A 24,833-nucleotide genomic window follows, 5' to 3' on the forward strand; every position below is an offset into this window, starting at 1 on the left:
AAAGAACATTTTCCTTGTATTGTGTTCGCCAGAAAAACCACATACCGACCACATTATGTTTCCTTTGAGCCTCTTTTCTCTGATTACCTTCACAGCAACTATACCAGCACTCAACAATTGTTTACTCCGACATGTTTTGCATGAAGTTATAAAAGCAATAACTAGAATTCAAGGTGCAATGAGTCCTTAGTGCCAGTGCCATAAGCAACACAACACTGTATTACAGCCTCCATTGGACTCCAAGACACTTGATAATATTATTCCACGATTACCCATCCTTATTTACAGTATTTTCCCTTTTTCTTTCAATTTAATCATATTTCAATTAGTTTTACATTTACTCATTGGGAACTTATTCCAGCTATTTGTTTGAATGCTCTATTGAAATGACCAAATTTAGATTTTATAAGCCTTGTGTTATCGCAAGGTCAAGGTGACCCAAAATCCCCCAAAACAAATGTAATTGTTATCCTTTTTGATGCTTCCAGCTCAAGGTTAACGACCTTCCGGGCTTCTAGAAATACATATGCAGTGGTGGAGGTCGTTCATTTGTTTTTGTTATTTGTTCATAAAAAACTGAAATATTAGAGCAGAGTTTACACTATGAAGTCATTAGGCTTACTCACTCTCCAGGCTCTTCATCCTAGCATTTACTTCAATTGAAGCTTTCTCAGACATCTTTCACCTGCCGTGTGCTTGTGGTGCTTATCACCCAGTTGACAAAAATACTCTCCATTTAATGCCACACACACACTGAAGACTAAGTGATCTTTCCTGGTTGGTTTTCTTCTTCGCTGTGGTAGTAAGTGAGTAGCGCTGTCATGAAGTGCCATAAGAAACAGCTGGTAGAGAGCTTGTGTTGAGCAGAGGTGTCAGACTTAATCACACACGGGCCAACATTAAAAACACAGCGTAAGTTACAATCCAAAAGAAAGCAGTATTTATTTAACAGAGAGGAACCGTTGTTTTAACAAGAACTTAACGGAAGAAATATGTGTTTTAATTATTGCCTGATGTTGTTTTCAAGTTTAGAATACTAAGAAATGTTATGATTTCTGGAAATATTTGTTAGAGATAGTGTGTCAAAATTAACAATTCTTTATGCTATTATTATTATAATAATCATTTTTTTATTTTTTTTTATTTACCTACCTTCACCTTCACAAAGAGAGCAAATAAAATTTCACAGACAATCTCACGGTAGTATAGTATTTGGTACCTTTTGTGGTGATTTATCCATTGTCCAAAAATAATTTTTGGTTGATTTTTATTCTTTCATTTTAAACAATCTCTTGCCATATACAGGTTAGGATACCAGATTTGGTTCTTGAGCCAGTTTAATATTTTCCTCTTTTACTACCGTCAGTAAATATGTATATCTTCAGAATACAATCCTACTTTTTTGATGCAAGGAAGCACCGGAAAGCACTTTCAGGGTTACCAAAAAATTGCTGCACTGCACTTTTGACATTTTCTCTGACTACATCTGGTCCATGTGTCACATTCATGTTCATAGACATAAATGTTCCTGCGTTCATTCACACGCTTATGCAAGTGAAAGGAGAGAATGTGCTGTCTCCTAGGATGTGCAGCAAGCGCTTTATTAGAGCGGTAGTACCAGTAAATCAGAGCTCAGCTCTTCCTGGAACAGCTGCAACCTTTCCCACTGAGCACTATTACTGAACAATCATAGGCTAGCCATGATAATTAGAGGACCAATCCTTATAACACTTCTCCCCCCCCCTCCATCCTCTATATCCTCTCTGTCTATGCAGCCCTCTTCTACACCTCTTCCTTCAAATGTTGGCTTGGACAGCCAGGCATCAGCTTCCTTTCAATGCATTTTACATTAGCTGTCGTTACTATTATATTGACATTGGTCAGAACGACGAGACACACCCCAGGAATGCTTCTGATAAAACAAACTACTAAGACCTGGACAAATGTAGCCTGTTTATTTGTGTTTAATGGGAATATTATAATGGTATTTTTATAAATGCAATTCAAGAGCTAATTTTTTGACCATGTGATATTGCATTGTCTTTTTTAAAAAAGTGTGCCGTTGCTGTTTCTTTGATTTTTTAAACAAAACAATTTCTTCATATCAAAGAATATCAAGACTGACAAAAACTAAATAGGGTATATTATGGTGGTGTTTCTTCAACTTAATTCTCAGCAATATAATCAATAGATTTCACAATTTTTCATTTGTGATCAAAGGCATGAACTCATCAGAACTAGGTGGAGGAACTAAATATTACATACTCCTAAAGTCATTATTTTAAGACTCCTGAGGCTCTGCATCATTAAAGGTGGGTTAGTAATAATATATTTTTTATATAATTTTTTATATACCTTTGACATATAATGTTACACAAACACAATGAAAAGTTAAAACAGGAGTAAATCAATACAGGTCTGTACAAACTTAACTAAAAGTTAGTTATCTAGAAGTTCACTCAACAAAACACATACACACTGGAAAGTGTGTAACTTAATTTGAGAACACTTTACATGCGTTAATTAATACTTTTTCTTACTTTGGAAAGTTTGTGACACTAAAGTCAAGTTGCTGAGTCAGACATTAGAACCCGTCGTTCAAACATGTCCACAGTTATTTATGGCATATCTGCTCCATTACTAAGGGCCGGGAAATAGGTAGGGGTGTGATTAAATATTACCCATCTGATAGTGACAGCACTTTCTCCCTTTCTTTTCATGGCCAAACGGCATCTGGAGTGGATTTTGTGCGAGCAGACACTGTGGAACATGATTACATTCAGCTAACTGCGTTCTAAACTGATTATGCATGTGCCAAGCTAATGGACTACATTTGCAAGAGGAAAAATAACATCCAATCAATCTCAATTACCACCGATTGCACCGGCCCTCGAGACAAGGAAGGTAGCCAGCCTCTCCACCCCCCCTCCTTCTTCATGTCCCTCCCCTTTCCCTGCAACCCTTGACTGGAATCTGAGCCATGTGGCTGGACCTGGTCAGGCCCCACCCTTCTCTGTCTGGCTGCAGCAGCCTAAGAGTCGGATTAGTTCCACTTATCTCACCTCCACACAAACACACACCCACCGAGAGGCCAGGCTTTAGCAGGGACTATCACCGTCAAATTGTCAGATGTAGAGAAGACTGAAGCAGTGTTAGTTGGGACTGAATTCCAAATAATCATTTACGTTTGATGCACAAAACCACAAGTTTGTATTTAAAAGGTTGGCTTTTCAGGGCAGAAAGGATCAGAATATCGTCGCAGCTGAAAGTCTTGGTTTTATAGGAGCAAAGACAGCAATGGTTGGGTGTGTTGACAGAGCCCACAGGACTGAATGAGTATCACTCAGCTGCGAACACAGTACACAGCCCCTCACTGTGTGGTGGTCTGTGTGGTCAGGATGACTTGCTGGATGCTTCTGTGGTCTCTTGGAACATTCCAATACGTGGGGTGGTGGGGTTGATATTTTTAGAAAGCCCTAATATGAGCCACATACCACAGACTCTCAAATTATCCCATCCAGTTTAGCTCTCAGTTTAAACCTTCCTTTTTAATTCCAGTAATTACAGGCTCCAATTTATACGGAGCCATGCACACAAAGAGCCTGTTTAATGCAAACCAGTGTCCAAACACCCCCCACATCTTACAGTCTGTTTATGCTGACTTGATGATTTATTTTCTCCCATAAAAAGGTTTCAAAAATCGTCTATTTGCATCAAATTTATTTGGGTATGGATAAATAAATAGCAATTTTCCCATCTTGGCACAAAATGGTTTTTCACTGTGTCAGGAATCAGCCAGGCTAGGAAACCATGTGATGCTGTTCAAACACAGTAACAGCTGATGACACAACAATGTGATGTCATCCCCCGTCATCAAGGGAATAGAATGAAGTTGTTTCACTCATCAAAACGCTGCCATTTATACTCTTATAGATAAGATGTAAAAATATAGTTATATAAGAATACATTATTGTTATTACATGTTTTGAATTGTTTTCAAATTGTAATAGTTGTGTTGTATGGGTGAGCACAACTGCCTCACAGCAAGAATGGTGGCCTCGCCTTTAACCTAAAATATACATAGTTATTTGTCAATTTACTGTTGATATTTGATATTTAGGAGTAGGATTTACCTTGCTTAGATTAAGTTTTTAAAATTGCACAAAGATGGAAAGTGTTAAGGGCTGGTACATGTCTTTTAAGCTAGCCGTTATCGACTAGCTAAGCTAGCAAGTAACAGTGGTTGAAAAACAAAACAAACCAACACTTCATTATTAATGTTTATTATGTGTTAAAGGTTGTAAGGTTAAAGATGAGGACGAAATATCTATAAAAAAATGATATTCAAATATGAGTTTGAGCTCCTGCAGGGTTTGGCCATACAAAAAGAAACAGCAAAGAAACATAGCATGTTTGGTATGGTATATGTAAAAATGTTTTTTAAAAGTAGATAGCGATGATGATTTAATCACTTTTAATTTATTATTTAATTATGAATTTTATTCCATCATAATTATTTTTATTTGGTCTGTGTTGCCTACCTATTATAACTATTGTAAACCAGGAAATCTAAAAGAGTAAGAGATATCATCTTACTGTTGTTATCGTCACATACATTCTTGCTTTTTTTGTAGTGGCTGAAATAAAAGCAGCTTATGCAAAAGAAAAATGTCTCATCTTTCGCGTGCAGGTAAACTCTGGACAAATACATCCACACTTACTCAGGGAGATCAATTGGTTTTAAGAAATATGGAGCCAACGTAAGAGGCTTAAGTTATAAAAAATGATCACGCTTGAATGTGTTGTACATATTTAATCCAGCACAGCCTGAGCAGCAGTATGACATGTGTCTCCTGCCTGCTCAAACTTGGCGAGCAGAAAATCTGTCTCTGCAAAGAACTACATTAGTGATGTAAGTCAAAAAAGGTTCCAGGCAAACTAAACAGAGTTCCTCACAGGCCATCTTCATTTGGAAAGAAGATGATATTTTATTGGATCTAATGAATAAAAAATACATTCATTTGGTGAAAAGATCATTTTGAAATACTTTAATCTCAACCTAGGTCGGTGTGTGACAGAATAAAATGGAGTGCACACTGGTGTTACATTTAAAATGACACCAGGCATTCTTAACTGAGTTGTAGTGCAGCGCAGACACTTCACTATTGTTCAAAACTATAGAATATTCAATATTTGTTCATGTGTAAGGAGGACAATCCACAAGCGTCCCCCTGGCTGTGTTAACCTTCTCAAAGGTGATGCACGGTCAAATATAGGGACTTTTTCTCTCTACCAGAATTAACATTTGTGCTTCCTTTTTCAACTCCTGCCTGGCAAAAAACAAGTTCATGAAAATCTCCAGGATGTGTAGAAGGTTCAGGTTTCACCCATAACTGTGGACGGGCTGTTAGTTTGTAAAAACTTGGACGTCCCCTCTTATTCCAAATACCTAAACAAATTACAACTTCTTTTTTATTTGTTTAGTTATTTAAAAAAAAAAATTGTATCAATATAGTATTACCATTTCAACATCGTACCAGGTATCCCAATTGTAATATACTTTGTCTCAAATATGTTCGTTCAGAGTATGTCAAGGTTCAATTGTGAATAAAATATTCTGATATAAATATTTAAAAGCATGTTTAAGGTCAAGATTTTTCATCAGGTATAATCGCATCAAAATTTGTGTTTCTACCATTAATGTCAAAACATCTTGGTCTCTTACATATATTTTATTTCATAAAGCCAGAAGGTCCTATGCAATCATTTTTGTAACGAAAGACTAAATCAAACATTGATTTAAATCTGTGGAAAAACAACATCTCCAATGATAAATAATATCTACAGATAAATGCCATGTATTTATCACGTATTTACGTGTGCATACATGTGGCTGTGCCAGTTTGGGTTAAGAGCCACAGACTCACAGCATCGGTACCTAAGTGGAATCAGGGCTGTTAGATTTATGGCCATTTGTTCTGGGAGTGTTCATCCATTGGCTATTATGGAATGATTAGAGGAGAAGGTGAAGCTCCAAGTCCAGGAAAAAAATCAATACGGCTGCCGAGAACGATTCAGCCTTTCCTGCTCCAAGGAGCATTAGCACCAAACCTCTGTCTCCTCACACTTCTTCATTCATCCTCAGGCTTCTCACTCCTGAGCTGCTGGCTCTGCCATTCCCAACATCCACACTAGAGCCCGGCTGTTGCCAAATAACCAGTTGAATGTTTGTCACACAAAATTTCCCCCATAATTATCTTATCTTATCTTAATAATTAAAAAATACATCAGAAATCATTATAATTATAATCTTTGTGGTAAAGAGATATATGCTAAAATGACGAGAAAATATGAATGCAGAAACAAATGTTGCCTTTGAGTGACATGTGTCTTGACTACTGACCTTGTAGAGTTTGAGGCTGCCCTCGTGCCGCGAATTGACCGTGTGCATCCTCAGCTTTTCCAGGCTGTTGGTGTAGTAGTCGCATGCATTGCATTTCAGATGCACCGGGTTGCCAATAGCGACACACTTTAGCCGCCACTCGTTGCCTTTGCCGCCTTCTTTGATGTGGGCCACAAGCTGGTACTTTTGGACGTGCTTGTCAGTCTTGCAGTGGAGCTGGAAATTGGCCTTCAACTGGGTGGTATAGTGACATAACTTGCACTGGTGGGAGTCCCCCACCACAGCACGCCACTCTTCCTCCGGCAGGCTGCGTTCAGCTCCCATGTGCATACCCAGCAAGTCCAGGTTGTCAGTGGTGAAGCGGTTGCACACAGCGCACTGAAAGAGCTTGAGGGAGGGATCGCTGGTTTGGGACAGACTTTCTCCCAGGTTCATCAGTTCCTCGGACACCAGCTGCCCGCTGCCAAGCCGCATGTCCATCGGGATATCGCCACCTACTGAAGTTCAAACACAGAAGAGAGACCGAGTCATTGTGTTGTCGCTACATGTTCCAAGTCAATCTGCAAAAGAAAAACACTGATGTGAGCAATGCACTGTGTGGTGCATTTTAAGGCTACGACATGGGCTATATGGATCCTGGGTACATATGGGGCCCACAATGGCAGCCTCTAATACACCCCCACATAGCACTGCTGGCTGGGCTTGACCAATAATTGGTCCTCCTGCAACTTTCTCATATCGCCCCTCAAAAAAGAAAAGCAGATCTGTGGCAGGATTCTCAGACAATATTTCTGTGAAGTCTGGGAACGGCTGACATAAAAAATGAGGTAAGAGCAGTTAAAGTTTTTTTTCTGCCTTTTCTTTCTGATCTTTAATCTTTCTCTGCCCAGACTGAGCACACAGGTTTGACCCAGCCTGCCTCTACACTAAATTAATTCCAGCAGCTCCTTTTTATTTATTGCTGCAGTATGCTGCCTGCTCTGAGAATTTTTTTTAGCCATTACCTGCTTTTTATATCCAGGAGAAAGAAGGGTTATTAACGCTTGGTGAAATAATTCACAGACCAGATTTTTTTCTGGGAAAAAACACGACTTACATACTAATTATGTCTTTTACTAAACTTGACCTCATATATTTAACATATTTTTCATAAATATGTGGAATAATTTATAGATAATAAATCCAAAACTGTTGAGACCAACTTCCACTTCCATGGCTTTTAGCAATTATTTTCTGAGACGCTCCGGGGCCTCGAAATGTTTAACACTACAGGGTTAAAGTTATGTGGAACAGCCGAGGGAAATATTTTTGACCAATGATGACACGACTGTATACTTTATGGGCCTCTAGACTGTGTCATCATTGCATTCCCATGAAACATGCTTATTAGAACTCACCTCAGAGGAAAATGAACCAGATGGCAAAGAAGGGGGAGAAAGAATTAGTCATAGCAATCAATTCTTGTTTGCGTCTTTGAACTGGCGACAGTCGGAGACAAGTCTGTACAAATTGTTGGGTTGTAACTGGCACTATGAACGTGCTGTTTTGCTGCTGAATTGCCATCACTGAGGCGGCTAACCTTCCATCTGTGACCAAAATAAAATGTATAGCAGCAATTACGAAGTTGAGAAACACAAAGAGCTACAGTGCCGAGTTACAAAGGAGTTGACTAAATAATTTCACTTAAATGTTGTTACAATGAGTAGAGCATTGTGATGTTTAGTTTTCGTAAGTGGGTCAAACGCTGGCGGTGTATTGTGATTTAATAAGCAATACCATATATGTAAGGAAGCATCGCCAAGTACATTGACGTGGAAGTTGTTCTCCTAAAAACACCTAGTAAGGTATGAATCTCAGCTCTCTTAAGCAAGGTGTATGCATGTAATACGAACGACCAAAAATGACATTAAGATATGAAGAATAAAGGCTTATGATATCCATTATTTATTTGTTCCTGTACAAGGAACTCAATCTCCCCTTTGTCAAAACACAGAGTAATTGGAAAAACTAAATAAATCCAATAACATTATTGATGGTCCTACCTTACTTTATTTTTAAATCATTTGAATTTATTTAATTTTTTTTTAAAATTTTATGCATCCGTGACATTCAATTAGAATTGTATATGATCAATGAACTTTTAAGGATCGATTATTGCAGTGACAGAATAATACACGTCTTGATTAAATTCAACACAAATAAAGAAAGGTAATTTCTTACCAAGCGCAGGAGCAAGAGCTGCCATGTTGGGATCCAGGTGAAAGTTTCCCATTAGAAACTGAGCCTCTGGTCCGGCTGGGTCCATCTTGAGGCCTGGCGGCAGGCTCATATTCTGCGCCAGGTAATACTGGTAGAGCTCAGCCTCAGATGGGGTGGGCATGGCGCCCAATCCCAGTCGACCGTGCTGCATCTGAGTCACATTCTGCTGCAGCAACATCATATTGTGCATGTGCTTCTCACTGGTCATGTGGATACGAAGATTCCGTGCCACATTTGTCTCGTAGTCACATACCTCACACCGCCAAGTAGGTTTGCTTTTTGGCTTGGTTGGTGAGGGGGTCCCACACGGTCCAGCCACAGAGGACTGTGGAGGATGGTGGTGTGAGGGGTGATGGCTATTGGCCTGCGTGACTGTTGGAACCGCCACCACTCCTCCAGGGCCATGTCCAAAAACCTGGTCCTGTGCTGAACCTATAGAACCTCCATTCTGGAGTGTCTGCATATTATTTAGATGTTTGTCCGACTGCATGTGGATACTTAGGTTGCCCTTTGTTGTAGTGGAGTAGTTGCAGACCTGGGAAGAAATCCAAGAAACATACATAAACGGTCTATGCCAGTGAATTTTTAATTATTAACATTTATTTTTACAGCTAAAAAATTTATGAGACCATATTTAGCCCATATTTAGAGCAGGGGTCTGGTGAAAGATGTATCAATAATTGTTATATGACCATCACTGTTAGCTATGGTCTCAGTGCTTCCCCCATCGATTAAGTCTGAGAACCCTGATTTCAAAGATGACTGAACTACCTGAATGTTAAATACACTGATGGCTAAAGTAAAAAAGCTTGGTTAACTTCAGATTGTAAGTATTTGAAGCCATAGTTAACATAATAATGAGAATGAAGTGTATTACATGTTTGAATTAACATTAATTTGTATTTATGTGGGGCCAAAATTGGAGATGAAGTGTGAGGTAGTCAATAAGTATATCCAAATAAATGTAGTTGTCAATAAGAAATCAATAATTATCCTTGTGATTTTGTTGTTTACATACCTCACAGCGGAAAGGCTTGTATCCACAGGTATAACTTTCTCCACGGGCCAATCGAGGATGGCTCTGACCATTACTGCAGTAAACACAGGAGCCTCCGGAGTCTGGATGTTTTTCTTTCATGTGGGCTTCCAAGGTCTGCTGGTACTTATAATGCCAGTTGCATTTTGGACACTTCAGAGTCTTGCATGAGTTTCGTGAATGCATCATGGTCATGTGACCTCCCAGTGAGCGGGAAGAACCGAGAACAGTGTCGCATTTGGGACATTCTATTCCACTTCCTCCACTGACACTTGGACCATGATTCTGCGAGCACTCTGCTATCCCTGATGGGTCACAAGATCCACCAGGGTAGGAGTGAGTGTGCCCATGAGATGAAGGGTGGAGGTGATGATGATGGTGGTGCATGTGGTGATGTTGCAGAAGGGCTCCGTTTTCTTCCTCCCCCTCTGCTGGGCAATCATTTGGTTCTGGAGCTGTGGCACTATCTTGATTGGCACTTTCATCAGCAGCAGCATTGGAGGACAGAGGTGAGGACGAAGGGCATGTAGTGTCATCCTCGTTCCTTCTGACAGTGGTTGCTGTCATCGCCATGGGATCAGTAGAACCCTGGCAGTTAAAGCTTAGAGGGCGCTCTGAAGTTCTACTACCACCATCTGTAGCTGGACCATCTTCTTTGGCAGAAGACGATGTGGAAGCAGGGGCTTTGCTGTTAAGTGTAGAACTGGCCAAAGGAGAGCAGGCAGAAGGCTGGAGAGTGCTACTAGGCATTAATAAAGGAGATTTGGAAATGCTTTGGTTTGAGACAGCTGCTTCAACCGCTTCACTCCTGCCACTGCTACTGTTGCCACCATAGACTGCCTTCATGCTTTCTGCCTTTCCCTCATCCTTCTCCCCAAGAAACAGTTCATTCTCCTCTTCTTCTAAACCTCCCATCTGGTTTGACAAGTGTGTCTTGTTTTTGTGTCCCTGTGGGCTATCATCTTCTCCTTCACATTTCAACTCTTTCCCAACCAGCTCCTCTGTTCTCCCTCCCTGTTTGGTAAGGGCACTGGAGTCTTTGGCGGAGACTGAGGATGAGGTAAGAGTGGATGCCATGGGAGAATTGAGCCCAACAAGTGACTGCACAGAGTTAAGATGCATTTGTTGCTGCTGGAGGCCAGAGTCTTTGTTCATGAAGCTGTCACAGCTTCCACCACTGCCTCCGCTTTCCAGGTGGACACCACTAAAAGTACCATAGAAGCTTTGACCAGAATTGACAGAAAGCGGGTTAGGTGGCAGAGGAGTGCTTTTATTTTTTGGTTCCAGAAAACTGATGAGGGGCTCTTTGTCCTTCCCAATGCCCTGAATAATGGCAGAAGCATTGTTGTCCCCCAGTAACCTCCGCTCGTCCTCACACAGGGTCATGCGATGGTCATGGACGGCATGAGTGGCAAAGGAACGAGGATAGCCAAAAGAAAGCTTACAGAGAAAACACATAAGAATTGGCTTACCCTTGCCATAAAGCGCAAGTCCATCAAATTTGGAGAAATCCACATTGTTTGGAACATCTTTGGAAACACTGGACTTCTTGGCAGATCCATCACTGTTTAGGTAATCTTTGTTGCTTTTGTGCCGCACATCAAACACACGAAAACTGTGCAGGACAGGACTGAGACCTGCCACGGTTGAGGTATTGGGATAACCTTGGTCTGTGTTGCCAAACCACTTCCCAAAGGATGAAGCTATGTGGAACGTGTTGATGATTTGAGGGTAAACTGATGATGAAGTCCCAGCAGGTTCTCCCGGTTTTCCACCACTAGTTGGGGAGTTTGTGGAAAGCAGGCCGGGTACCATACTCCCACCACTTTGGATCAACTGACTGAGGCTCTCTACGATGTAGGCTGAGCCATCTGGTTGGTAGACTATCTCTCCTGCCAGGTTCTCCACATCACTGTTCTCCTCTTCATCTTCCTCCTCCCCTTCCTCACTCCCACTTTCAGGCATCCCAAGCTGTTGCCTTGACTGATGACCCAAAAGAGTTGCTATGCCCCCTCCTCCAGACGCCATCGGCATGCCTGGAAAGGGTTGAAGACTCGCAAAACAGCTGTCAATTTCCATATCATCCAAGTCCTCAGATTCTACCTCTTCACCACAGCTGACACCTTCCTGCTCTTCTACCTGGAGGCTGTCTGCTCTGGAGTTCAGTTGATCTGTTGCTGGACTAGAACTATGGGTCTTTGGGGATGACTGTTTAGGTTGCTGGGACTGAAGATCTCTCACCCCGTCATGTGGAGCACTGTGTTTGTTTGTTTGTGACGGATATGGAGAAGAAAAAGGCAGGGCTTGGAGGGAAGGGGCTTGGTTAGAACAAGGACCCTTCAGGCTAGAGTGATCAGTCCAGGGCTGTGGTGGTTGCTTCTGCTGCTGGGTGGAGCTGAGCCCATCGTCTGTCCCAGAAACCACGGGAGACTCACAGCTGTCCATGCTGATGCCTACATGAGGCGGTCATCGCATCCAGGCCTGCAGAAGGAAAGAAAAAAAACAGAACCGTCAATTTGGCAATACTCTAACTAAGGCTATTCTTGACTATTTTAACACATTCATGATTGGTAAATTACACATCACTGAATGTTCTGGTGCTATAAGCCAAAACAATGTTTAATGTGAACATGGAAAACAACAGAAAAACAAAAATATAATTACTTTGAATGTACCCATTAAACTAGTGATATGTTTGCTTTCATTTTTTGTGAACCAAAATACATCTTCTGGGCTGGGTCTTGCTGTGTTGCAGCTGTGCTTAGATCTTCCGTCTAGCAGCCTCTGTGGTCAGCTACACTTTAAACAATCTAACCATCCTCCACCCCAGAAATAATAAATGGAAGCTAAGCTTTCAAGCCCTGCTTTGCCCTGAGCGTATACAAGGCCCAACACAGACACATTAGTGCGCAGAGGAGATGAAATGATAATGCTGGATACTGCTGAGCAAATAATTTTATTAAAGGGATGCAGCCAACATTGATTTAAGGGGGTGATTGGACTACAACCAATATATCTGTGCTTCTGTTTAACCCATTCTTGCTGAATATTACATGAGTAAGATTTCCTAGCACCATGAAAACAGCCAACTCCCTGTTATTGAACACATTTGGGGTCTGAACTTGTTTTATTTCTTAATTCACCAATCAATCATCAATGCAAGAATGTACTTTTGATAGCCATACAGTCATCCCTGCAACTCAAAACGTAGGAATAAATTTATATAAATCAAGGGGTGTCACTCAGACATACATTGACAGAAAAATAACACTCAAGCTCAATACACAAATATAAGAGTTTTTGTACTCTCATTACACTTTTAAATAACTAACCAACAGAAACTCTATATATATATATATATATATATATATATATATATATATATATATATGTATATATACTCAACTACTGACCAGTGGTGGGGGCTTGACAAAAGTCTGGTTCAGCTAACAAAAAAAACGAAATTGGCCTGAAATCAAGATGGTATAATTGAATAAAGCGCAGGGGTTACTGATGAGCAACAGGATTGTCTGGAGTCTGCGAGTCGCAGATAGACCAACTGATATAATGCTGTTTGTATCTCTGAAGTCTTCCTGGCTCAGTGACACCTGTTTAAGGCAGGAAAAGCTTTAATCTCTCGGAGGCACTAAACCAGTCTGAGCGGCAGACAAAGAGACGCGGTCGAAGAAGGAAGTGGAAGACGTTGGTGAGCTAACTGCTTTAATAACCTCAAATCAAGAGGATGGGCGGGGGGGCACAGAAGAGGGAATTCTTGTAAATTATACTTTCAGAATATGCCTAAAGGTACAGAAAACAATTGTTTTCACTCAAACCAAACAGATGAGCAGTCAACAAGCAAGCTCCACCTTACAAAAAAAACAATCTGTCAAAAACTGTGTTGACACTAAATCAACTTTTATACTTTTTGAATAGTTCCAGTCCCAGTGTTAAAAGACTAGATGTGCAAATTGGTCTTGACTAGCATTAACGGCAAATGTAATTAGTTCATATAAGTTTGGTGTCAAAACTTTCTAACTGGAACTATGACAGCGTATTTAGTTGAAACATGGGCCAAGTTGTACTATGTGTAGATACATTTAAAATGAATAAGAAGAATGAGTTATATTTCTTAAATTGACAAGTGAAATTAGGTTAATTTTAAAGGGATTCTTAGCAAGGGTGCCCTCTTATGCCTGTGTAACACAAGCTAGTTGCAGCAATATATGAGAAGAAAGGTTAGGTTATACAACCACCAGCTTTTGGCTCCCAACCTAGTCGTTGAGAATTGTTCACTTGTTTAGAAAATCTCTTTATTGCATAACGTTTTTTTAAACCTGAGATTCATTCATTAATAAGTTGGGAGCTTCATATGTTTATGGCTTGATTGAACTCAATATATTAAAAAGTATTTAAATGTTACTACAAAAAAATTGTAAATCATTTATGGTGTCAGACTCTGGGAAATGTAAGAATACACTCGTAAGATCATCTAAGAAACTTGATACAATAAAAACAACAAACTGCTTTTAAGCCCATAAAAACCAGTGGCTTTACAGTAGAAGTGCACTATTGTGACAGTACGATATGATTGATCAGCAGCATGAAGTCTGTGTTCCATCTGATTCCCATCAGCATCAATCAGAGAAATGTAAACAAGCCGGCCCAAACAGGGAGAGTTATGAGGACTACATCGCAGACATGCTGGGGCTCCAGTATTGCTCCGACTGCAGAAGGCAAAAAGTCACCTCAGGTCGATGACACTCAGCCTGTATTGCCGGACTTCCCGTAAAATCAATGATCTTCAGTTGGAGCTATCAGTCTGTAGAGCAGAAATAGCTGTGGCGGTGTTGAGTCTGAGGCGGGGAGGGACACTGTCGGGTGTTTACATGAGACTGTGTAAGGGGGGGGGTGACTGGCATGCCTGGGAATATATTTTGAGGAGATAGCACCACTGGAAAACAACTTCTGTTATGATAAGGCCAGCGCCAACAGAAAGGTTCGAGGTGTTGAAACACTATTGGCCAGTGATTTAGGTCGCAGGTGCTGTTGTAGTAATTGCAAAATTGTGTGTTCAGACATTGAATTAAAAAAGATAATTTTGTAATACATACTTAAGCATGTGCCCTGTATGAAATAAAAAAATATAGATTTTAAGTTTATTCTGGGACTGCAGTGTGGTAAAAAATAAATCAAACATGCATTTCGAAATTGATTATTTAAAAATCTAAATACATCTCCGCATAACTCAAGATGGAATGACTTAATATTCTGACTAAAATGCAACTTGCACCACCATCTGACATATTGATACTGAATGTTTCATAAGACTGTGGTACCGCATTTAAAGGTTCTTTGCCAGTAGAACTCACAATTTAATGGTAAAACGAAAGACTAGCAAACTAAGAAGCATATTTCCAAGATTGATCAGACAGATTGCTTGAACATCTCACTGACTTTGAGTCAAAGTTGACTGAATTGGCCATGAATAGTGTATTTTTGTACCTACAGTATGCTAATGCTGCTGGCCTTGGCTAAATAGATGGAGCTAAGCCCTGTATCTCATTAGAGCAGCCATAGGTCATTTGCACAATACATTTATTTTGCAAATGTTTCACTTCATGTTAGAAATATTTGAATAAATACCAGGGAAATTATGAGTTTCCTGCAGGCAAACCACCACGTGCACATAGATAGTAATGAATGATAAACGCTAGATATCTGTAAAATTGTTAGATTGATTCCATATCTGATGTCTACACTTGACTGCACTGTCTTCTGGAAGCCTATTAGATAAGCTGGATACCATTTCAGATATGGATATTGAATCATTTGCAACAGTCAGCGTGACACCTCTTTTACCACGCGGTGCTGACTTTCCCACCATGTTGGCTGTACAATTATTGAGTGATGCACACACTTTGTTCAGTGGCAGGGGAAGTGAAAAAGGAAGACAGAAGGGCACAGTGGGAGAAAAACAAGTGAGGAAATGACACATGTCTAAATGTCTGATCACATGGTTAAGCACAACTATTTAAATAAACTAATATTTGTACACATGCCACTTTCTGACAATTTCCTAGAATATTTGAGCTTACACACAACACACCAACGCAGTTACCAAACTTTCAAATGATAATAACATTCAAATATTAAACAGAATGAAGCCAAAGTATTGAATAGAAAGCCCAATGATACGATTATTTATTGTTGGGGGGTTGAATGTAAATATTGGTGTATGCCATGATGTATTGTAAGGCAAAGGAAGAGAGATCTATTGCCATTAACAGATATACTAAATTTCATTTAGGTTTATTTTAGTGTGTTTGCACACTTTTGCAAAAAGAATAATTTTGGGAAAGACGCTTCTTCATTCATTTGTTTTCTTCAGTTTACAGTAAGAAGGTCGTGAGGTCGGCAGCCTATCCCATTTACTCGGGCAAAAAAAGCCTCCAGGACAGTATTGATGAGACATGAGATCTGACAAAAAGATAAGGTGCACATAAGAAGTGCAGACTTGAAGAGGTTTAGGTTTTCATTGAGACTGACAAGGTCATACATGAGCAGACTGAAGGGACGTCTATTGTGGAGAATATTGGAGACAACGTTAGAGAGGCCAGGGTTGTTTGTAGATGTAGAAAGGGGAAAAAACAGGATGAAGAATGTTGGAGAAACTGGGAAAAAAGGAAGACAACCAAAGAACTCAGGACAGGAAGAGGAGAGGCATGACTTGGAAAGATGATCGAGACTGAAGTCAAAGTTTTATGCAAATGAAAATGCAAAGTACGATTGTTTGGAGTACACACATTCAGTGACATTTCCAATGAGGAAAACAAAATTAAACAAATGTAAAGAACATGTATCCCGGTTTCTACTTAAGAAACTTTGCGCAGCTTTGGACGATCAAAAGAACGCTGCGCAAAACAAGCCATGTTTTCAACTGTCATGCATTCCTTGTACTGAAGGATTGAAGCGAGAAGGAACTGTCAACATCGTGGGGGGAAAAGGAAAACACTGCGTTAGGCGTAAAACGTGGAGCCCCAGAGGGCATTTCTGAAACACACCTCATACTTGACTCTAAAGAGTGTTTGAAACATCAAACAGCATTTGTGTTGTTGCACAGGAAACTAAGACGTGGACCAGCATTCAGAAGACCGTGATTTGAAGACAGATGCTCAACTTTGGTGGATAATAAATACATTAAGGATGGTAAAGGACTACACAGCAGTCTCTAGAAGTCAAACTTTGAGCGCTGGTTTGAACACAGACCTCCAGGGAGACCCATCTGACATGAGGGAAAGCTGCTGCTGCTGCTGCTGCAAGTTCCCCCATTCAAAATAATGAGATTGCTAGATAAAGTCACAGTTGCACAACAGGAAGGAGATTATCAGAATATCATAGGGCGCTCACAGGTCACCCTGAAAAACTTCAAAAAGCTAAAGTTCAAACAGCCTGACTGAAAATGTTCAACTAGGTATTTAAATAAAACCTGTATTGAGCCGCTCAAGCGGCTGTCATGAAGACATGAAGACATGTATAAACCATTCCCTGGTCTCAGGAGGAGAACTACCTTCCTAACTGAGCAGGAACCAGAGATTCTCTGGATGACCTCTGACCATTTGTGTTTGTTCTTCTACATCTTCCTGATGTCTGATGCTAGATTACTGTGAAAACTGTGAAAACACATGTTGTTTTTGTTAATGTTTCTGTGAAATATAACGCTTCTGCTAACAGGAAGAAGAATCAAACTTGTATGTATTACTAGGATATCTCAAGCACTATTATACTCCGTAATATTGCCACGTTGCTGCTGCCGTCCGCACACACTCGAACACCTGGTAGATATAAATCGTCTCTCCTGTGCTGGACTTGGGAAGTAAGGCATTAAGCATGACAGGGGATGTCAAAATTTCAGAATGCTTCAGCCGCAACATAAAGTTGAACGGCTGTGAAACAGACCCAAAACCAAGAAGCAGCCTACCGGGGCTCTTATCTTCAGCTTTCCAACTCTGCATGTCACCGCTACCACATCTGCAGCCCAGCTGGGCGACCGCTGAGCGCCACTGAGAGAAGGTAGAGCAACACACTCACTGGTGCGGTGCCTAATATAACTCTCCAAGAAACACGATGAAAAAGTCGGATCATTTTTTGAATAAAAAACGTTTGAAAGTGTAAGAACAGCAACCATGAGGCGATAAAAGCAGTCATCTGAACACTTTTATGTATGCGTGTCTGTTTGGAATTTCAGTCACGTGCTTATGGGGGTTGAAGGTCAAACTCTGCAAGCGATCCTCCACATTCCTGAGCACATATCTAAAGTGCATATGTATTTGTATGGAGGCTTCAATGGACACATTCAAGCCTAAATGAAAATCACCTGCACATATGAATTCTGTTCGTCAGATCAATACATGTATTTATTCCACGAGTGAAAAGCTTTTAAAGAAATATACTGAACATCACAACAGTTGTTGTTTTGAAGAATTAAAAGTGTATGCTTGCTAACATAATGGGAAGAATGAAGAAGGAATTGATCTTTACTTAGAAGCGAAAAAATACTTTCAGAAGTATTGGAGGTTTCAATCCTAACAACTGTAGTATACAATTAAACATGCCTCATATGAACAAAGTAAGAGTTGACTTTTTGGCCTAAAATGACTTAATGATCATGACCACATAATTACGTTGCTGACACATTGTGTGGTGAAAGAGCCAGAGTCACTTCTTAATCTCAATGTCGACAACAAGCCACTATGACAGCTGTGGGTTTTATTAAGTTGGTACAAAGATGATCGAGCTTCCTTTATATGAACATCATTTCTGCTCATGAGATTTCATGACATTGTGTGAAGACTTCTCAGCAGGAGAAACCTCTCCACAGTTTGAAACCAGGGTGACTATTTTATAATCCCTAAGAACTTTGGCCTTGATTTTGACAACACAAGAACCATACTGGACTCAAGCTGGCGGGTAATTCTACAAACAAAAAATGATGTGTTTTTTAAATAATCCAACCGGTCACTTTTTAATATATTCACATAATGAAATATATATATTCTTTTACCACTAAGACAAAATGCAAAAATTGTTTCCAAACAATATTTTTTTCCTATCAAAAATATTTCCTTCAACTTGTTATTGGAAAGTATTGGTTTCTTTGAAATAATTAGCGGGTGCAAAAATGATTTGGTGCTAATATTGTATGATTTGTGCAATAGACCAGTCATCTTGCTAGAAGGGCAGCAACTGGAGGTACAGTATATCACTAAAGATGATATACACATAAAAGAAGTCAAGCACCTCTTCTTTCTAATGTTCTAGTTAACTGTGTTTCACTCAAGCGAAGCCTCATGATGAAGACGAGAATTACAGCAAGGCCAAAGTACTTCAAAGTTCAAGTGGACAGCTTCATTTACCCCCCATTAAGTGTGGAACAATGTACAGCACATGTTGAGCTTTGCTCTGGGAACTGTTGAGCGCTTGATCTGATCATTATTTTACTCAAATCATAAACTCAGTCTTAAAAAAATAATACATTTAACCACTTGCTATAGTTGTTGGCCACCAAATCCATAGTTAGCGTGACGACAATGATAACACTCCTATCCCAATTTTAACAGACGTTTGAGTGGGGGAGTGATAGGGGCAGTGTAAAATGAGAGGATGACTAATTGGTTCATAACCTGTAATTGGGCCGATGTAATTGGAGTGGACTCACAGATGCCAGGTGCTTTTTCAGAAGCTGGGGCAGTGGTTTGCCCTTTGACTGGCTATCAGAGTGTGTGTGTTTAAATGTGTAAGCTTGTGCACAGGGAGGAGGTGGACGGGCAGGATTAAACATGTGTGCACGGGTAGAGGGGAGGGGACTTTCGAGGCGTGGAGTGTGCCCATTAGGTCACTGAAACCGCAGGAAAAGCTCACGAACTGAAACCTACCACAATCGCAGCCGCGCCCACAGCAAACACTGTATAGATGCACACAGACAAACATGGTAATACAGTGGAATTTCAACACATGGGGTGAGAAATCTGCTGCTCAACATTTTTTTTTTTTTTGGGTTCACATGACGGGTCAAGGTGATCAATGTTTTCAAGGCTCATCCATTCGATGAAATCAATCCATGTAATAGCAGCTCTCTGTTGATTGGGGCCGAGAGGGGAGAAAAAGTCTGACGATTCGCCAGCTAATTAAAGGTGTGTATTGTGGACACACGTTCAATAAGCATGTCTCCATATGTGCCACTGAAAGACAAAACACAGGGCTCAGACGACAACATCTGTTTTTCGGCCCATCACTCGCTGATTTTCAGTAATTAGCCACAACACCTTCTGTTGTGACGCCAAAGTCTTCCCTTCCTGTGTTTTACCCGGAATGTACAGACCTTACGAACACACACACTCCACTGAGAAAAAGTGATCGAAAAATATTCAATATTGAGTGAAAGTCAGCGGATTAAATGATTTTTATTTTTGGATATATTTGTTCAGATATTCTTTTGTTATTGTATCTTCACAAGTACTTTGAGTTAAATACCTTCAAAATTAATATTAATAAAGTTAAAGATTAATTTGATTGAGTTTGTCATTATTTTTTTATGCCATTGTGATTTATTTTTAAAATAAAAATAAAAACGAAGATATAAAAATCACGCACATTAACGCACAATAAAAAGTAACTACTGATGTAACAATTTGTTATACGTTTGGATTCATAACAGTATTATTATCACATTACATTAAACAAGCAGTGTTCCATCACATGAGTAAGCACTTGGCTTTCGAGGTAAGATCGAAACATATTGATTTCCCACTTTTTGGGTGTTATTTGGTGAGGAATCATTAGCATTTCCCTTGCTCAGCACATCCAGCACTGATAATTGATACAAGTGGATCTGGGAAAGAATCAAAGGGTCGGGCAGAGCTGGTCCATACCAAGCCCCAACGCGTGAGACCCTGGCCATCCCCCAGCCGATAAATAATCCAGGCTGACATCGGAGGAGAGAAAAGCATAGACCACTTTAGCGCTCTGCCCGGGCCAGTGGCTGAGCAGGTCAAGACCTCCCTATTAAGGAGCAGGTCAAAGCCACATAACTCTTTACCTAAGGTGAGGGTCACTGTGATGCTCTGTCCTGCTCGGGTCAAGAAGAGGTCTCTGGCCACTGAGGTTCATGGCAATACAATAAAGTAATCAATCTGGCCGCTAGGCTCTGGTCAATAATGTACTTCCCGGCTGCATGGGGTCACCACCTGTTCTACGTCCTCTCCTTGGACACCAAACCCGTTGAGAATCCACAATATTGAAGGAAACATTTTAATATTTTCCGGAATCCATTCTTAAAACACTGTGTATTTAACCAAACGTGTTAATGCAATGCCCTACAAGATGCGACACATTATGTTTATCATTACACAGTGGTGACAAAAACGACAATATTTCTGTCACTCTCGTAGTATCAGGTTTCAGTGACAGGCTAACAGCAGATCTCTCCTCCCTGTTCTGCTCTTCCCTTTTTTCCCTTTGTGGTTGCCATGAAAAAAAAAAGCAGACAGCATCCTCGGCGGCTGCCAGGATGAGGCAGCAGTTAATTCTTGGCTGCCCTCCCTCACTGCTTAAAGGTAGGTATAGAGTTTCTAACAGCTCCAGCTGGCTCTGCTCACCACACGTCTCAGTAAGGGGGCAGAGTTCCAAGCAGGTGAGCTAACCTCCACACCTGACCCCAGTAATCGTCACCAATCCAACTCAAACACTGCAGAACCCGCCTTGTAAAAGTTCCAGTTGACTCCTTCCTGAACCATTCCGACCATTTCTTGGCAGGCAGTCAATGCACCCTGTGTAGCTGGGACACATTAAACTGTAATGATAACAATCGAAGGAGAATCAAACAGGCTAAGGGAACAGTGTGGGTGCAGAGATCACACTACCACTCACATTTACAGCACAACAAGTGCAGTGTATTTATGTTTAATGTTGCAAAACCATGTTTTCAGAGTGACACAAGGCTGGTAATTTGACACCTTTTAAATCCTTGACGCCTTACTTACCATTCCACGCCAGCACACGCCTGCCAGCCACATGACATGTCATTAGGCAGCATAATCTACATACTATTTGCATACATCTCCTTTATTTTATTGATTGCGCCTCTTTCGTTAAAATTCAGGACCGTAATTAATGGCCGACCCCCTGTTGCCACACTCCTGGGACGGCTAATTCCACTGCATGCCAACAGGATTTCAGCAGAGGGCACAAGTGGCCTTGTCATGTTGGGCACCGGGCCAGTATCATTCCACCCAGCCTCCGGCTGTCCTTGGTATCAGCCAGCTCCTCTAACAAGGAGAACCCTTCCTGGGTCGCGTTAACTAAAAGGACAATTATCTTGAGAACAGTGATTCTTTTCACAGGGGCTGTGTTGTCATTAATGCAGGGGATCTGGTTTCAGCAGCAGGCTTAAGCTAATTAAGCCATGCTATCTGAGGACGCTCGTTGCTTCTTAATTAAGTCATTTTCATTTTTGAAATCAGAACAAACACTTCTTTACAAAAGCCTTGTCACTATTGATGTGTGGATGTATTATCTGATCACGATATGAAGCCTGCACTGATCCACACTTCGCTGACACATCACAATTTTGCATTCATGATAATACAGCACATGTTTCCATTGAACTGGTTAAAAATCACCTTTTCAATAAAGAAAAAGTTTGAGCTTTAGCAACAGCTTTAGCCCCTGAGCTTTACTTTATGTATAAACCTACAAAATTACACTGAAACACTGCCCCCAAACGTATTTGAAATATTTAAAGGGTCGCCATTTATTTAACTTACATTCCGACTTCATAGTTAGTTCAGTTCCTTTTGTCTGTGAAGTTCAAATTAAAATCATCAATTCTCTTATTTTTAACCAGGTCTTCAAGTTTTTTCTTTGATATTGAAATCCCACATTTTCCTTATTATATCTGTGAGAATAGCTACTTGATATCACTGCTTGCTACTTTTGTTTTGATTTGAAATATAAGTGATGAAACTATAGTACAGTATTTGTGTTAAAATAATAGAAATATGTGTCTGATATGTGATTCTTGCTAATTTCTCTATATTAGTAATCTTGAATTAAAAAAACTAAATTAAAAGTAATCATTTTAAAGGTTTCCTTCAATATCTGACAAACAAAAAGGCACTGAATGACAGGAACAAACCACTAACTCGACTTAATTATAACTAATTTTCATATGAAGTGAATTGTGTGTGTGTGTGTGTGAGAGAGAGAAACACTGACACACATGAGTGCGTGGATCTGGTTTGGCAAGTCGGTATGTCCAAACTTGTTGGGCATTGTTAAGGAGGCTTCAGCTGTTGATTGTGACTCAAATGTAAACACGATGGCGGTTCATGGCGAGGGCAAGAATGCTGCTTTAAAAAGGTTGATCACACAGTTCCAATCCATTATCCGAGCACAAGACGCTTTGATTTGGAAGATATGGTGTGTCAGGGTAAATGTGTGTGCTCAGGGAGAGAATTTTTTTTTTTAATGGTTATGAATAATGTGTTGTTCTGAGTCCAGGAGTTGCCATGACCCCTGAATGGCCGCTCCTCACTTCAACGGCCGTGCAGCTCCGTCCATTCATCCTGCTCTTACCCCATCAACAAGAAAAATGTAGTGTTTGAAGTAATTCTTGTTTGTGCTGACCTTAATTGATTGGCTAATCCTGGTTTAACATGCACTAAAGCCAGTGCTTAAGAATCTATTAGAAGGACTAGCAGCTTAAGGAGGGAGGATCCACCTAATGGTGGCTGTGAGATCTGACTTTCAATACCTAGAGTTTATAGGTGTTTAGTGACCTCACCCCTGACCAAACCATCGCTGGACGGTTCATCATTTGTATTCTGCTCAGACTGACTTTCTGTTTTGGACGACACATGCTGTCCATGCTGAGCCAAGGTAGTCTTTAGACGTAAATCTCTTGGCCGTCTTCCATCAATCCTGGTGACACAGTTCTGGTAGTAGTAGGAAGACTCACCTGGAGCTCTCCACACACACACAGACAGACACACACACACCTCGCCAAACCTCCCTGTGGATGTGACATGACACACGTCACACCGCACCATCGTCACAGTGACACTGCTGTCACAATCTACACAAATCTCTGGGCGTCAGAGATCTGGAGAGAGAAGGTGGGAGGAGAAGAATGAGGAGCAAACACTGTGAGAACAGGTCACGGTGCCGTTGTGTCAATGGTATTCAGATCAGACGCTGAGTGTGAATGTGGCTGTGCACACAACACAGTCCGAGTGAAAAAAAAAAAAAAAAAAGAATCCTGCTCCTCCTTCCGGGTTCCACTGTAACCCATGATACCAGAGTAGGTTGGGTCTTCTCTCCGCACACACACAGAAGGGAAAGAAGAGACAGAGAATAATCCCCAGCAAGACCTTTGCCCTAATGGGGCCCACTACTGTAATTACAAGGCACAGATTTCAGATCAGACACTTAAGTAGCTGGCTAAGAGTGGCCAGAAAACAAAAAGCTCTGTAATTATCGTCTGCCTCCGCTCTCCCCAGTGCAACTTCAGTTACCTGTCATGCTGCTGTTTTGTCAGGAGTCCGTTGTTTCCTGGATTCTCCCTAATCCATGACTGGAAGCAGCCCTGGCAGTATGCCTGCCTGTGCAAGATGCACATTTCAACTCGCAGAGGCGAGTGACGACATGGCACACAAAGATAGCAGAAACCTGAGTCCACACAGCCCCACCAGCACATGAATGCATTTTTTACAAGAGAATGGAGGAAAAGAAGGAGGGGGAGTGTTCAGTTTGCTCTAGACAAAAGATCCATTGTGCAGTGAAACTTTATATACATATTAGAAACTTGAAACTCATAGACTCTGCATGCAGGAATCTTGTAACTGTGAACAAGATAAAATGACCGACCATTCTTTCCTCTTTCCACAGGAAAGGAAAGCCATCAACTCTGCTTTTCGCCAAGTGTCTTGTTCCCTGTGATGGATTCTACTTTTTTGCCCCGTCATCTAATATCTGTGATAAGAGAATTGAGGTCTTTGGGCTTTTTTTTCGGGCCATTTGGTAACACATTCCCCGGGTGGAGGGAGCAGGAGACTGTACTTGTCGACAGAGATTTGTCCT

At 40.7% G+C, this 24,833-nt stretch overlaps 1 protein-coding gene across 2 annotated transcripts in view; it reads right to left on the minus strand.

Annotated features, from left to right (window-relative positions):
* Positions 1–24,833, minus strand: part of zfhx3b (zinc finger homeobox 3b) — a 114,160-nt gene that overhangs the window by 66,291 nt on the left and 23,036 nt on the right. The window contains exons 1-4 of one of the 2 annotated variants that reach the window (XM_087792797.1): positions 24,269–24,741; positions 9,681–12,179; positions 8,624–9,197; positions 6,404–6,900 (exon numbers count right to left, since the gene is read on the minus strand). In XM_087792797.1, coding sequence (XP_087648923.1) covers positions 6,404–6,900; positions 8,624–9,197; positions 9,681–12,143 — 3,534 coding nt within the window. In that variant the 5' untranslated portion in view covers positions 12,144–12,179; positions 24,269–24,741. Of the gene's footprint in view, positions 1–6,403; positions 6,901–8,623; positions 9,198–9,680; positions 12,180–24,268; positions 24,742–24,833 lie in introns of those variants that run through there. The other variant, XM_087792796.1, reaches the window with a different exon arrangement.

This window comes from Callionymus lyra, chromosome 6 (assembly GCF_982586985.1).
Source record: "Callionymus lyra chromosome 6, fCalLyr1.hap1.1, whole genome shotgun sequence".
NCBI lineage: Eukaryota > Metazoa > Chordata > Actinopteri > Syngnathiformes > Callionymidae > Callionymus > Callionymus lyra.